General features: G+C 33.4%; 2 protein-coding genes across 7 annotated transcripts in view; one reads left to right on the top strand and one right to left on the bottom strand.

The window, feature by feature from the left end:
• The window catches only part of LOC111465637 (bidirectional sugar transporter NEC1-like), an 8,517-nt gene extending 6,609 nt beyond the window's left edge, over positions 1–1,908 (top strand). For both annotated transcript variants that reach the window (XM_023110121.1, XM_023110120.1), the window contains exons 5-6: positions 365–484; positions 1,483–1,908. In XM_023110121.1, the coding sequence (XP_022965889.1) occupies positions 365–484; positions 1,483–1,683 (321 nt within the window). In that variant the 3' untranslated portion in view covers positions 1,684–1,908. The remainder of the gene's footprint in view (positions 1–364; positions 485–1,482) is intronic.
• Positions 1,909–2,466: 558 nt separating this feature from the next.
• On the bottom strand, positions 2,467–7,676 carry LOC111465552. 5 transcript variants are annotated; one of them, XM_023109985.1, is made up of 9 exons: positions 7,532–7,676; positions 7,421–7,471; positions 6,408–6,742; positions 6,154–6,319; positions 5,321–5,489; positions 5,150–5,233; positions 4,866–4,973; positions 3,464–3,733; positions 2,467–2,762 (listed from the first exon to the last, which is right to left on the bottom strand). In XM_023109985.1, exons 1-9 carry the CDS (start codon positions 7,546–7,548, stop codon positions 2,661–2,663), a joined length of 1,302 nt encoding a protein of 433 aa, XP_022965753.1. In that variant the 5' UTR covers positions 7,549–7,676; the 3' UTR covers positions 2,467–2,660. The 5 variants fall into 5 exon arrangements, with proteins under 5 accessions (XP_022965753.1, XP_022965754.1, XP_022965755.1 ...); XM_023109986.1 differs by having other exon boundaries at positions 7,425–7,471; XM_023109987.1 differs by having other exon boundaries at positions 7,425–7,676.
• Between the last annotated feature and the right edge of the window lie 6,057 nt (positions 7,677–13,733).

Genomic DNA, 13,733 nt, shown 5'->3' with positions numbered 1-13,733 from the left:
TTTTTTTTTTTTTTTTTTTTTTTTGCTAAATTTCTACTTTTATCTACAAAATATTTTTTTATTTTTCAAAGGTTTGGGCAATATTCTTAAATTTTCAAAAAAAAAATTAAAATATTCTTATATATATATATATATATACACGTTAATATCTTGACTATAATAATTGTTTTTTTTTAACTTTTGTTTATAAAAAGTTGAAGGGTTAATAATATTACCTTGTAAATTTTTAGGCGAATTTTTTAAACATCTAAAAAATTAACGGTAAGGATATTATTCGAAAATATATGCATTTAGCGGATAAATTAGGTTTAAAATAGAATTATATTTTATAAATATTGATAATTTTGAGTTTAAATATTTGCAGAAGAGGGTGATAACAACCAAAAGTGTGGAGTTTATGTCATTTTCTTTGTCGTTTTTTCTTACACTTTCAGCCGTCATGTGGTTCTTCTATGGCTTCTTTATGAAGGATCCCTTCATTGCTGTAAGTCAAAACCTACTCTTATTTTCATTTTTTTTCTCGATACTTTGTTTTAAAAATACCTTTAATCTTTTAAAAGGGTTTCAAAAATACTCGAGAGCTTTCAAAATATTCTTATGTTTAGTATTTAGACATAACCGTTAGTATCACGTTTCATAAATAACCATGCACTTTCAAAAGGTAACATTAATATCAAATTAGCACGTAAAAAAAAAAAAAATTTACTATTGGTTTATTTCAAATTGAAGAGAAATATGATATATGAGGTGCAGACAAACGGTCTTTGTCTATATACTGACGGTGATAACGTTTTTATACATATTAAAGGTGCTAATGCTATTTTTAATAGTTCAAGAGTATTTTTCAAATGTGGCACTAATTATAATGGTATTTATTATAAATTTTATAACAAAAAATTAAAAGGGTATTAATTGATATCTTAAAAGTTCGAGCATGGGTATTTTTTATTTTATTGAAATTTTAAAGATATTATTTAAAAAGAATTAATTTTAATAATAAATATAATTTTTTTTAATTTTATTAAAAGTTTAAGGGTATTATTTAAAATAAAATAATTTTAATAAGGATATTTTTTTAATTTTATTAAAAGTTTTAAGGGTATTATTTTAAAATTTTTAATTTAATATTGTAAGGGTATTTTTTTAATAATTTTATAGAAAGTTTAAGAGTATTATGAAAAAAAAAATTAATTTTATTAAAAATTTAAAGATATTATTAAAATATTTTAATTTTATTAAAAATATAAGAGTATTATAAAAATTTTATTAAAAGTTTGACAGTTTGGCAGTAAGGTCAAAGATTCAAATCTTCTTTTATATTTGTGAATGAATTTTGATTAATTATAATCATATCTCTAAACGGATTCATCGACATTAACTATAATAATTCATTTACGCATTACGGTTTTTATTATATGTAATTACAATTTTACCCTTATTATGGTAAATGTGGTAATTTTTTTTCTTTTATCAATTTCTCAGCTGCCAAACATTGTGGGGTTTCTTCTAGGAATGATCCAAATGATAATCTACATGATATATAGGGATAAAAAGGTAAATAGCTTTAGAGGAAAAGAAGTGAATCTCGAGGAAGGTGACAAAAAATACGAAAGAAATTACCAAAATGTCCCAACAATCGAGAATCAGGAGATTAATATGGTAAAAACCAACGGTAATACATAAATGGCAGGGTCACCAAATGTCGAACTCGGATTCTGCATTATGCTTTGCATACGGAACTTTGAATCGTTACGAGGTTGCATAAATAATGCAAAATTGAAGGACTTCAAAACAATAATTTTAGTTAGTTTTTTAATTTAAGTTATAATGCAACACATGTATTGCAATGTTCTTGTTTCTTGTTAACTCTATTTTTGTGTTATTTATGCAATGGAATTGTGGGTGACACACGAATAATTTTAGAGACCAAACATTTTGCAAATATCTATGTTTATGAATAATTTTCAAATTTTGGGTCGGTTTAGATGGTTACGAAAAATGTTTATATATATATATAAATGGTTTGAAGTTAAAATACTAATATATTTGGTAACGTCTTCTTATACACAAATTTTTTATTTTCAATACGATTATCATCTGAAATATTAATATTGTCGATTAACGAACCTATAAAGAGAGGTTTGTTGAGAGTTATATTCTAAAGTCTCGTAATTCGTGTAGTATTGAACAGTATGCAGATAATATATGAGAGAATCGTGATCGAGAAATATGATTAAGAGTGCGTAGTGAACTCTGCTTTGTGATTAATATTTCACAAGATAATTATATCCAACCTGATTGTAATCCTAAATGAGTTATGAACTTTGAATACGAGCGTCTATGATTAGTCAACCCTAATTCTCAGTGCAATGAACCAAGAACCCTTATTAACATACAAAATTATGATCAATCAAGAGATGAGGCTAGAATTAGATTACTCTTAGGATCGAAGATCTAGAAGCAGGATTTGGAAACATTGTTCTAAATTGAGTCACTCACAATCGAACTTGATTTTTATATGACAATTTGTGGATATTTCTACTTAAATCACTGTAAAGCTCATAAAGCATAGTTCTTACCCAAAAAAGGGCTATCCATTTCTAACATAAACACTTAAAAAAGACAGAAAAATGCAGCATTAACCATTTGAAAGCCTGGCCTTAAGGGGATGAACAGGTTGCAGAGCATACAAAGTTATTCCAAAATAGCTTCAGATTGTCATTAAGCATATCAGGGATCACATCAACCTCAGGCTTTTCTCTCTACAAAGAAACAGAAAGATCGAACGAAATAATCAAAATAGTAACGTAATCCCACGTTGATTAAACACAATGAATGAGTATCCTTGTCAGCTAAAACGATCCAAAGTTGAATGATATCATATCATTGTAGAAATATAGAAAGCTTGAAGGAAATGGTGTTCAAAAGGTAGCTATAATGCACGTGTAACTCAAAAATGCAAAATGGGTAACACGAGTTCGATGATTTATCGACCAAAAATATGCAACGTTCTTAGTTCAAAAGGCAGCTATAATGCACATGTAACTCAAAAATACAAAATGAGTAACACAAGTTTGATGATTTATCGACCGAAAACATGAAACGTTCTAGTTCAAAAAGTAGCCATAATGCACATGGAACTCAAAAATACAAAATGAGTAACACGAGTTTGATGATTTATGGACCGTAAACATGTAATGTTCTTAGTTCAAAAGGTAGCTATAATGCACATGTAACTCAAAAATACAAAATGAGTAACACACAAGTTCGATGATTCATCGACCGAAAACATGTAACGTTCTTAGTTCTAAACGTAGCTATAATGCACATGTAATTCAAAAATGCAAAATGGGTAACTCAAGTTCGATGATCTAACGACTAAAAACATGCAACGTTCTTAGAGCAAAGACCATAATCATGTCGTAGAGTCAAAAAGATATTTAAGTAAGGAGGTTGCACCTACCAGTAGTTCGGACGTAAGTCGTTTCATCTTAAAAGTAACCTCTTTTGACACTTCACCAACCAATGTCTTGAAATCGTATCGATCGGCATTTCTTAGCTTGATTCGCACAAATGGATTGACATAAGACTGGGAAACAGTGTGCCAAGCTCCAACCACTTTGAATCTATCCCCAGAGGATGCTTTTCCCAGAGGCCATCTTAAGCCACCCTTCACATCTTTGTCTAAAATGGCAGAATTTATAAGATCCAATATGTCTTCCATCTCATCATCCTAGAATACAAAAATAGAGATGTATTTCACTCTCAACTCCTAAACCTTCGTAAATAAAAACATCAAATAAAATAAAATAAAAATTATACCGAATTCTCCGTAAATAGGACCTTAATCAATAAATCATAACTTCAGATATTGTCCGCTTTGACCCCTTACGTAACGTCATCAGCCTCACAGTTTTAAAACATGTCTACTAAGGAGAGGTTTCCACGCCCTTATTAAGGAATGTTTCGTTTCCCTCTCCAACCGGTGTGGGGTCTCACAATCCACCCCCTTTGAGGGCCCAACTTCCTCGATGGCACACAGCCCAGTGCCCAACTCTAATATCATATGTAATAGTCCAAGCCCACCACTAGCAGATATTATCCACTTCTGTCCGTTACATATCACCGTCGGTCTCACGGTTTTAAAACGTGTCTACTGGGAAAAGGTATCAGCACCCTTATAAGTAATGTTTCGTTCCCCTCTCCAACCGATGTGGGATCTCACAATCCACTCCCTAAGGAGTCGAACGTCCTCATTGACACACCATCCGGTGCCTGACTCTAATACCATTTGTAACAGCCCAAGTCCACCACTAGTAAATATTGTCCACTTTGTCTCGTTACATATCACCGTTAGCCTCACAGTTCTATAACGCTTCAACTAGGGAGAGGTTTCCACATCCTTATAAGGAATTCTTCGTCCACCTCTCCAACCGATGTGTAATGTCAAAATCCACCTCCCTTGGGGGCCCAGCGTCCTCGTTGGCATATCGCCCAATGTCTGACTCTAATACCATTTGTAACAACCCAAGCCCACAACTAGCACATATTGTTCACTTTTTCCCGTTACGTATCACTATCAGCCTCACGATTTTAAAACGCGTCAACTAGAGAGAGGTTTCCACACCCTTATAAGAAATGTTTTGTTCCCCTCTCCAACCAACGTGGGATCTCACACAAAATCTTAACCGTTCATAAAATAATATTTTACCATACCAATTACAGAAACTAAAGAGTTTTAAACGAACAAAAACATCACTGAAATTATGAAGAATGTTAAAAAGAACTCATCAACAGTAAAAGAACAATAAACCAATATGAAGTTTTATGTATCTCTTTTGAATGTTTTGATTTAGAGGGCTTACAGTCAGCTTTCCTACGGTCTTCTTGGAGAATGTCATTACCCTCATATCCACATTTTGTTTCAAGCACGAAATATCCGCAACCATATGTCGAACTGGGTTGAGTTCGACCTACAAAATAAACGAAAAATATGCACAGAAACTGTGAAATTGCAGCTTAGAGTAGTAAAAAATATGGGAGAGCTAGCGGCTTTAGTGTTATTCATAGAAATAATACCATCAGCCATAATATCAATATCAATAGAGTCCATACAATTTATCAGCCAAGAAAAGAAACAAAGGTTTACCTTATAAAGTTTGAGTTTATTCGACTCAGGCAAAGCAGTACATTTGCATGTTAACGTCACGTGTGGATGCTCTGCATCGGATAACTAAAAAGAAATTGAGACATCAAATGGAGACGAAATCAAAACCAAGTAGCATCCCAGTTCGTCTCATCAGCAAGGCATAACTAGTACCTTTATGTGATATGTGTCTTTCTCCTCTTCAAACTTAACTCCAATCAATGGAATTACTTTATCTCTAATGTTTTCGATGTAAGTTTCAGAAACATTTGTACGAAACGACCTCTTCAGCTGTCCCATCACCGCTCGAGTAGGCAGCTTATTACTGTCAAATTCAGAGGTCCTGCATAACAAATATAATTAACAGCCTAAACAAAAACAACATGTCTCGAATCACATTGTCCATGTCCTCCAAATGACTTTCCAATCATGACCATAAATTTCTAAACATAAGATTTTATCCAAGTATGTTCGTGACAAAAGAGAAATTTGATAGAACTTTGTATTACTAAAAAAGGATGCTAAATTGATTTTCTACCTCTTCCACCAGTGCCAACATACCTATAGGTAATTTGGGACATTTCCCAATACCGTTCATAGTCTAACAACATGGTATCAGAGTCATGCCCTTAACTTAAGCATGTCAATAAAATCCTCAAATGTTGAACAAAAATTGTGAGTCTCGAGGGTGTAGTCAAAAGTGACTCAAGTGTCAAACAAATGGTTTACTTTGTTTGAGGACTCTAGAGAAAGAAGTCGAGCCTCGATTATTGGGAGACTGTTCAAGGGATACATAGGCCTCAGGGGAGGTTCGATGGTGTACTTTGTTCTAGGGGAAGATTAAGGAATACATCTCCATTGGTATGAGACCTTTTGGGGAAGCCCAAAGCAAAGCCATGAGAGCTTATGCTCAAAGTGGACAATATCATACCATTTTGAAGAGTCGTGATTCATGGTATCAGAGTCATGCAAAAGTAAACAAAAATCGGATGGTAAGTTTTGCTCACCCATGAAAGATAACTTTTCCAATCCTAGCAACCAATGTCAGCTTCACTTCCTCATCTTGGTTAATTTCGTTCTTAATGTGTTCGATCGATGAAAGTATGTCAGGTAGTAGCTTTACTACAATAGATGCCCACGGTTCGATTACGACTTCTTCCTCTTCTTTGTTTCCTATAATCAAGACCAACATCCTTCATCAAAATAAAGAGCAAATTGCATAGAGTAAGCAAAGGGAAGCTTCAAGACATAGTTCAATTACCTTGAGACACATTAGAGTACACCAAAGCTAGATGTTTTTCACCCATTCTATGCTCATTAGCCCGCAGAGCAATCGGCTCGAGACGGACACAAGAGGGAAACAGGTTATCATCATCAGAATCACCAATGATAAACCATTTATGTCTAGCCTGATCAGCATAGATTATCCTTCCACTCCTGTCCACTTTACGTCCAGATGCCCTCAAATCCAATTTTCTATTGAATAGAGGAGCAAGCAACTCCGCTGTGGGAGAAGGCTTTTCCATATCATTGGAATGACGTTTATGTGGAGGTAAATAGGCCATAAAGCAAGATCTCAATGCACAATCAGAGTATCTGATAGTCAAAGAAAGAGTTAATCCAAAAACAGATCAAAATGGTTTTAAAATGAGAAACTTCTGAATCAAGTAGTAGTAAAATGCAGAATCAAAACAACATATCTTTAGAAAATTATAACACCCCGATTAAAGTAACCAGAAGAGGGCTGGAAGTGACACGCCAGTGACCAAATGAAAGATTCACGGATTTCCTAGCCCGTAGGCAAGCCAAAGCTGCCCTGATCGATCTCCAGTGAGGATAATGGTAACATGAGTAGGCAATACCAAGACTCTTTCTATTTCCAAACGATGACTGTTTATGATTCTTTGATTGAACCACTCGTATTGAAATGATATCTAAACATTTTCCCTACTAATGGTAGCTTAATGCAACAAATGAAGCTTCTTAAACAGAGATATTCACATATACGAACAGAATTCAACATGTCTACACAATGGATTATTGATCAAATTAGCTCAAACAATCAGTTCTAACAACACAAAAGCAAATATAAGAAAAACCCGACAAAGAAAAAGAAGAACACTTCGAAAAATAAGGCACATACACTTGAAATTTGCCTCGATCTTCAGTTAATCATAAAACCCACAAGGCAGAGCAACAAATTTATAGCAAAAATTGAGAAGACAGGAAGAAAAAGAAAAAGAAAAAGAAAAAGAAAAAGAATCAAAGTTTCACCTACTGGGAAGTTGACTGACTTCGGTTGCAAGGAGATGGAAAGGAAAGTTCCTAGTGATAGCGGAGAAAAAGGAAGAAAGGGACAACAAAGGGCTCGATTAGAGGAGCTACCATGGGCGCTTAGACATCCGAGCTTGAGCTATTCAATATGGAGGGTTGATCCATGATCATCGATGGGAGACTTGAAGGACGGGCCATTAGAAGCGCGATTTATCGGTGATCATCGGGCATTGTAAAAGAAAAAAGAATGGGTAATCAATGTCAGTTTGTAATGACCCATTTTTGAGGGACTGAGACCCCGGACCATTGCTCTCCGACATAGAAATAAGTAAAAATATGTAAAATTTAAAATACTTAAACACGTGCCGGACATCAAACTATAGCCAACAGCTCGCGTGTGTCTTTGGCTTCAACCACTATCCTCAATAAGCAGCTTACTGGTAGTTCATAGTTCATTGTTAGGTTTTATTAATCTTAGTTAATTTGTTCGGTGTCTTATATTCATTTGGGGGGTTTGTTCTCCAGTCTAAGCGCTTTTCAAGTTACACACTAGGTTTACTCATTCTATTTTCCTGGCTCTGAGCCTTCGGAATATTCTTTAAGTTATCTAGGTTTCATGGTTAGTCATTTCTACTACTCTCTCATCATTATATCTCTAAGTTCTCGAGGCACGACCTCGATATTAATCTCACTTGATTCATATATGCTAAGGTTGAACTAACTCTAAGGTGCAATTGTGGACTCATGTCGCTCGTGGCAAGTTCACCAAAAGAAAGCTGCGATGTTCTATGGTTATCCGGACCCCTGACAATCGAGTCAGATTTATGATTAGGGGCTAGTTGGCGAGCCCCTACCATTCCCATATAACCGCATAACTCACATGTATGCACAATAATCATAACCAACTCAGAAGGTACCACAGTGGACCCTTGCCACTCGTGTCAAGCTCACTACAGGAAGCTAACTAGCAAATTTCACAGTAGTCTAGGGTACAATCATAAGTTTAGTAAACACAGACCCCTAACAATCGAGTAATTTTCACGATTAGAGGTTACTTGGTGAACCTCTAATCGTCCCTGTATAACCACATACATTATAAACATATGAAATAGAGACATAGCATAGCGATCTAAACATGAATACCTAATCATGAATTCCAATTCATAGGATAGTGCATACACGTTTAGTAAACATGCATAATAAACATGCAACATATGTCATCCCGCTCAAACATTTCTAATAAGTTTCTTATAACATGCTTTGTATCATAGTAAATGCTCTCGATTTCAGCTAAATCATACCTCATCATTTCATTCCTTTATAAGCGTGCATCATAAAGTTTAACGTGCTTTTACATACATTAAACCAACTCATTTCATATTTATATTTCTATGACATTCTTCTTATATCATACTTTCCCGCATACTACGAGCATAACTAAATCCAAAGTTTTGAAATACCACTTAGAACGTCCCAAATTTCATCAAACTTCTCAAATATGTCGGGACACTCCAAAAGCTAAAAACCATAAATAAAAAATAAAAAAGTCAAATTTTAACCTTTGACCATTGACTATACAACGAGCTTACGTCATTGTTGATGCTGATGTCACCCTTTTTTGTTTTTTTGTTTTTTTTTCTCTCTCTTCTATTATTTATATTCAAATAAAGAAATTTAATAAAATTATATAAATTTCTACTCATAATTAAAATTAGTATTTATAAATCAAATATAATTATTTTATCTCATTCATTTTAAGATAAAATAAATTTATTTTAATTAATTATTATTTATCTCCTAATTATCTCGCCTTATTTATAAACCATTTGAAAACAATTGGCAGATAAAAATAATTTTTTAAAAAATAAAATAAAAATAAAAAATAATAGAAACCCAAGCCCAACCCAATTGACTTGGCCCACCACCAAAAGCTTAGCTCAATGACTTAGCCCACCAACCCTCGTATTTTGTAGTGGCTCAAGCCCACCTTAGTAGATGGTGTCCTCCTCACGAGTCTCTTTAGACGGGCGAAAGTACCACTCTGACAAACCGATTAATATAAAAGGATTCTTAATATATTTTATATATTTTTATTTGACTTGGTTCAACCCGAAGGTTTTGTCACACAAACCCGAAACTGAATCGAATAGATTCAGTTCGGGTTCAGAAAAATGAACTCAACCCTACTCGTAATCCAACCCAACCCTTATAATTCGGGTTGGGTTGATCCTGGTAGTCGGGTTGAACGTACACCCCTATGTAAGAATATCACATTCAAAAAGTGATTTGATAAATCTATAATATATGGATGTGGTTTGGATATTCTATCTCGATAAAAAAAACCTAACTTGTTTTGAAAATTTTATAAATGATTAGATACTAATCGTTCATTTGTGTAAGATTTGATCAAGTTACTTACTATTTGATTCTAAAAGTGAAGACTATCACCACAAATCAACACGAGTTCTTCTTTCGTGTGTTCTCAATCACATGCATGATATGAAAATACCGAGAAGGTCACTCAATATAAAATTGTTCCAAGTAAAACACGTTTAATTGTTAAGTCTTTCTTAGTCATCCTCCTCTCAGAATTGCTCTCACTCGGATATGATCTTCAGTTCATTCATGTACCTCTCATTTACTCGGTGTCACACTTGTAGTTTGTGCATGCATGTCTGAACCCATTCGAAAGAGATTACTCCGTATTTTTAATACTCAAAATTTTTTCAAAACAATTTTTTTCAACCAACGACAAGAACATACAAGACGTACGATGGGACATTTGTTTATCAAACCACGATGATCCTCGCACCCCTACATCCCCGACAATATGATCACATGACTTACTCTTCACTTCCAACATGTAAGATCATTTCATAAACCAACACGAGTTCTTTCAGCATGCTTTATCCTCACTCACATGTTTCTTAAAAAAATTCACACGAAATCACACTACATATTGTTCTCTTTGGGCTTTCCCTTTCGGACTTTCCCTCAAGGCTTTAAAACGTGTATGCTAGGGGAAGGTTTCCACACCCTTGTAAATGGTGGTTTGTTCTCCTCCTCAACCAATGTGGGACATCACAGAATTGTTTCAAGCAAAACATTATTGATCCACCGAAAACGAACGTACATCTCAAAATCGCTCTCATTCAAATGTAGTATCGATTTATTCATACACCTCTAGTACGCACTCGGGTGCCCGAGCAAGAAATAAAACTACCCAATTTAAAAAACGTATATTTACATACTCCTTAGATGAATGGTACAGAGAGTCACAGTTATAGGGCAGAGGGGGCAGGTCAGACCTCCGTATACCCTACATTTCCAAAGAATAAAATAACTCCAAATTGCATGGTAGGGCAGCCCTTGAATTCTGGGGCACCCCCACCCTTATTTCATTATTATTATTATTATTATTTTGGAAATAAAAACCTTTTGTTTTGGATTAGATGGGTCGTCAACTGTCTCTACCAGAAAGGTAAATCAATTAATGCTTTTTTTTTTATTTTTAAAAATATATATTATTTTATATAATTTTATTTCCCTAAGTGTTTGATGTGTTAGGGTACCCTTCTTTTGTCCACACACTAAATTCTTGTCCCCTTTTTTTTATCAATCTTCTTATGAGGGCAAAGTTGGAAATAGCGGTGTTTAAATGACTTGAGAATTCGACCACCTCGGACTACCTAACCCAAATCATAAAAATTAGGTTGGGTTAGATTTTTTTCGATCTGGGTTGGGTTGAATTTTTTGAAAACAAAAAAATTCGAATTGGTTTGCGGGCTGATATTTTGTTAAACCACCCCGACAATTGGGTACAACTCAACTCTACCCTACCTTACTTTTGAGAATATTATGAAGATTAACCATATTTGACGTTTCTAACTGAGTTAGTAATGCATTGTGACGAGTCGGTTGATAGAGACGTCAACCAATTGAGTGGGGGAGGATGTCACGATCATGCTTGTCCAAAGCATGTTGCTTATAGTCATATGACAGATGTCCTAGTCTTGCTTGTTCGGGTCTGTTGACAGGGATATCAACCAATTGAGTGGGGGAGGATGTCACGGTCATGCATGTCCAAGACGTGTTGTCAATGGCCGCATGATAGATATCCCAGTCTTGCTTGTTCAGGACGTGTTGTCCATGGTTGCATGTCCGTTCCAAACCCCTTTTACATGTTTTCATCCTAGATAGGCCTTTACCATTCCATATTGGGTCAGTATGATTGTGTATGACTGTTAACCAAAATCGTGTCTACACCTGCAAGGGCTAAAATGCCCCAAAATGTACTATAGGGGATATAACTAGTTGTCAACTTCTTCCTACCCGATAGTTATATGCAGTAAGTTGTTGTTGTTGCCTTTTTGCTTACATTCTCAAATCTTGCTTTCAAAACTCTCTTTCGAAATCTATCTGCCCTCGTTTTCTAAAACTTCTTCTTAAACCAAAGCCAGAGGCTCGAGGGTAAATATTTGTTATTTGAGTTTTTATCATATCTTAGTTATTAATGTAACTTATACCGTAGATAAGTAAGATTTTCTAAATAATTTTAAAAACAACCCAATAAGCCAATCCAACCCAACCCAAGCTGAAAATAGAGGGTGACATTGAGTTGAATTATGAACTTTATTCGGGTTGTTCGAGTCACCACCCTGAAATTTCGAGTTGGTTCAAAAAAAAATTCAACTCAACCGAACCAGAAATTTTGCTTGTAATCTTAAGTTGTTTTCAGATGGTAATAAAAGTCCTTACCCATGAGTACCTTTGATGTATCTCAGAACTCGAAAAGCTGCCTCTTAACGTGGTTTTCTTGGTTCATACATAAATTGACTAAGCATACGAACTGAATACATTATGTCAGACCTAGTAACAATTAAATATATTAATCTACCAATCAACCGTCTATATTTACTGTATAATAAATAATATCTATGTCGATGTGGATTAGGGTAGGAAGAGGGTTACATTAATGATCATAATTGGCTAAGATCTTTGGTAGCTCCAGAATCTTGAACACTTTAGTACAAATTATTATTACAGAAATGTCCATAAAAAGTTACTCACAATACATTATAATTTGACGTAGGTCTCACTAAAAGATGTTCGTTTAATCTGCAGAGACTCATTCCAGATGGAACTAAGAATAGGAGCGGGAAGACAATTTACCCTATTTACTAAATGGGTTCGGGGACGGAAATTATATTCACGACTCTCTCTCTATATATAATATGCATATGTATACGTATACCGGACATAAAACTAATTTATTATATATATTTTTTTTTAAAGTACAAAAAAAAAAATTGAATTTTTAAAAATTATGTTATATAGATTATTTCATATTTTGATTTAGGTGAGGATCGAGATAAGGAACACTTCCCATCACGTCCCATAGACATCTCTATTATCGATATTTCTTAAAGACATTATTGATATTATCAGAACTGTGTAACGAAAAAAATATGATAAATAAAATAAGATTAATCTAATTTCCTTCGATTATTATGTCGGACTGTTTACGATCATTTTTTTAGAATTCTTTGTCTCTCGTCTCGTCTTTTATTTATTTATTTATTATTCTTTACATAAAACGTGACATTTTTGTAAACCGAAACTAGATTTAGAAGAGGATTGAAACTGAATTAGTATTTTGTTTGTGATTTTTGACTATATTCGCGAGAATAAAGTTAAATTTGTATCGATACCGACGTTCAGATCAAATAGTAGATGATTTGTTACTATATCAAACTCGAGATGGGTAGATTGATTTGGTATTTTATTTATTTATTAAAAATTCATGATATTTAAATGAAGTAAATCCAGATAACATATTTTGTTTTTTTATACATAATACTTTTAATCATTTTTATTACCACATTTCGTCATAATTTTTTTTATTTTTTTGAAGTATATTTATATCAAAATAATGTATTTTTCCCATTAAAATTTTATTTTTTTCTGTCTTAATTTCAAGGCATTAAATTTTTTTCCAAGTATAAAAATTAAAATAGTAAATAAATAATGGAATTTTAATGAATTATAATTATAACTACAGATAAAGTAAAAAACACAAATCAAATAATGTCATTTTAATTAAGGGGAAATAATAATTTTTTTTAATTAAATTAATAAAAAGAAATTAATTTTTAATGAAAACCGTCCATACTTTATTTTTAAAAATTATTATATAAATATATATTGACGGGATTATCTCTAAATTTTTGAATATTTATTTTTATTAGTGAATTATTTTTAATTAAATATTAAATGAAAATGTTTGTAGAGGAAGGATTTATAGGATGGTAAT

The sequence above is a fragment of the Cucurbita maxima genome, unplaced genomic scaffold, assembly GCF_002738345.1.
Source record: "Cucurbita maxima cultivar Rimu unplaced genomic scaffold, Cmax_1.0 Cma_Scf00029, whole genome shotgun sequence".
Taxonomy (NCBI): domain Eukaryota; kingdom Viridiplantae; phylum Streptophyta; class Magnoliopsida; order Cucurbitales; family Cucurbitaceae; genus Cucurbita; species Cucurbita maxima.
The sequence above is the reverse complement of the archived record's forward strand: the minus strand, read 5'-3'. Positions and strand labels throughout refer to the sequence as shown.

What these genes read in the sequence shown, in the direction of transcription:
- LOC111465552 (XM_023109985.1), bottom strand. An exon ending in GGAAAAGTTATCTTTCATGG is followed by an intron (nt 5,490 to 6,153) that starts GTGAGCAAAACT and finishes TTTGTTATGCAG; the next exon opens with GACCTCTGAATTTGACAGTA. An exon ending in ATAAACTCAAACTTTATAAG is followed by an intron (nt 4,974 to 5,149) that starts GTAAACCTTTGT and finishes TTTATTTTGTAG; the next exon opens with GTCGAACTCAACCCAGTTCG.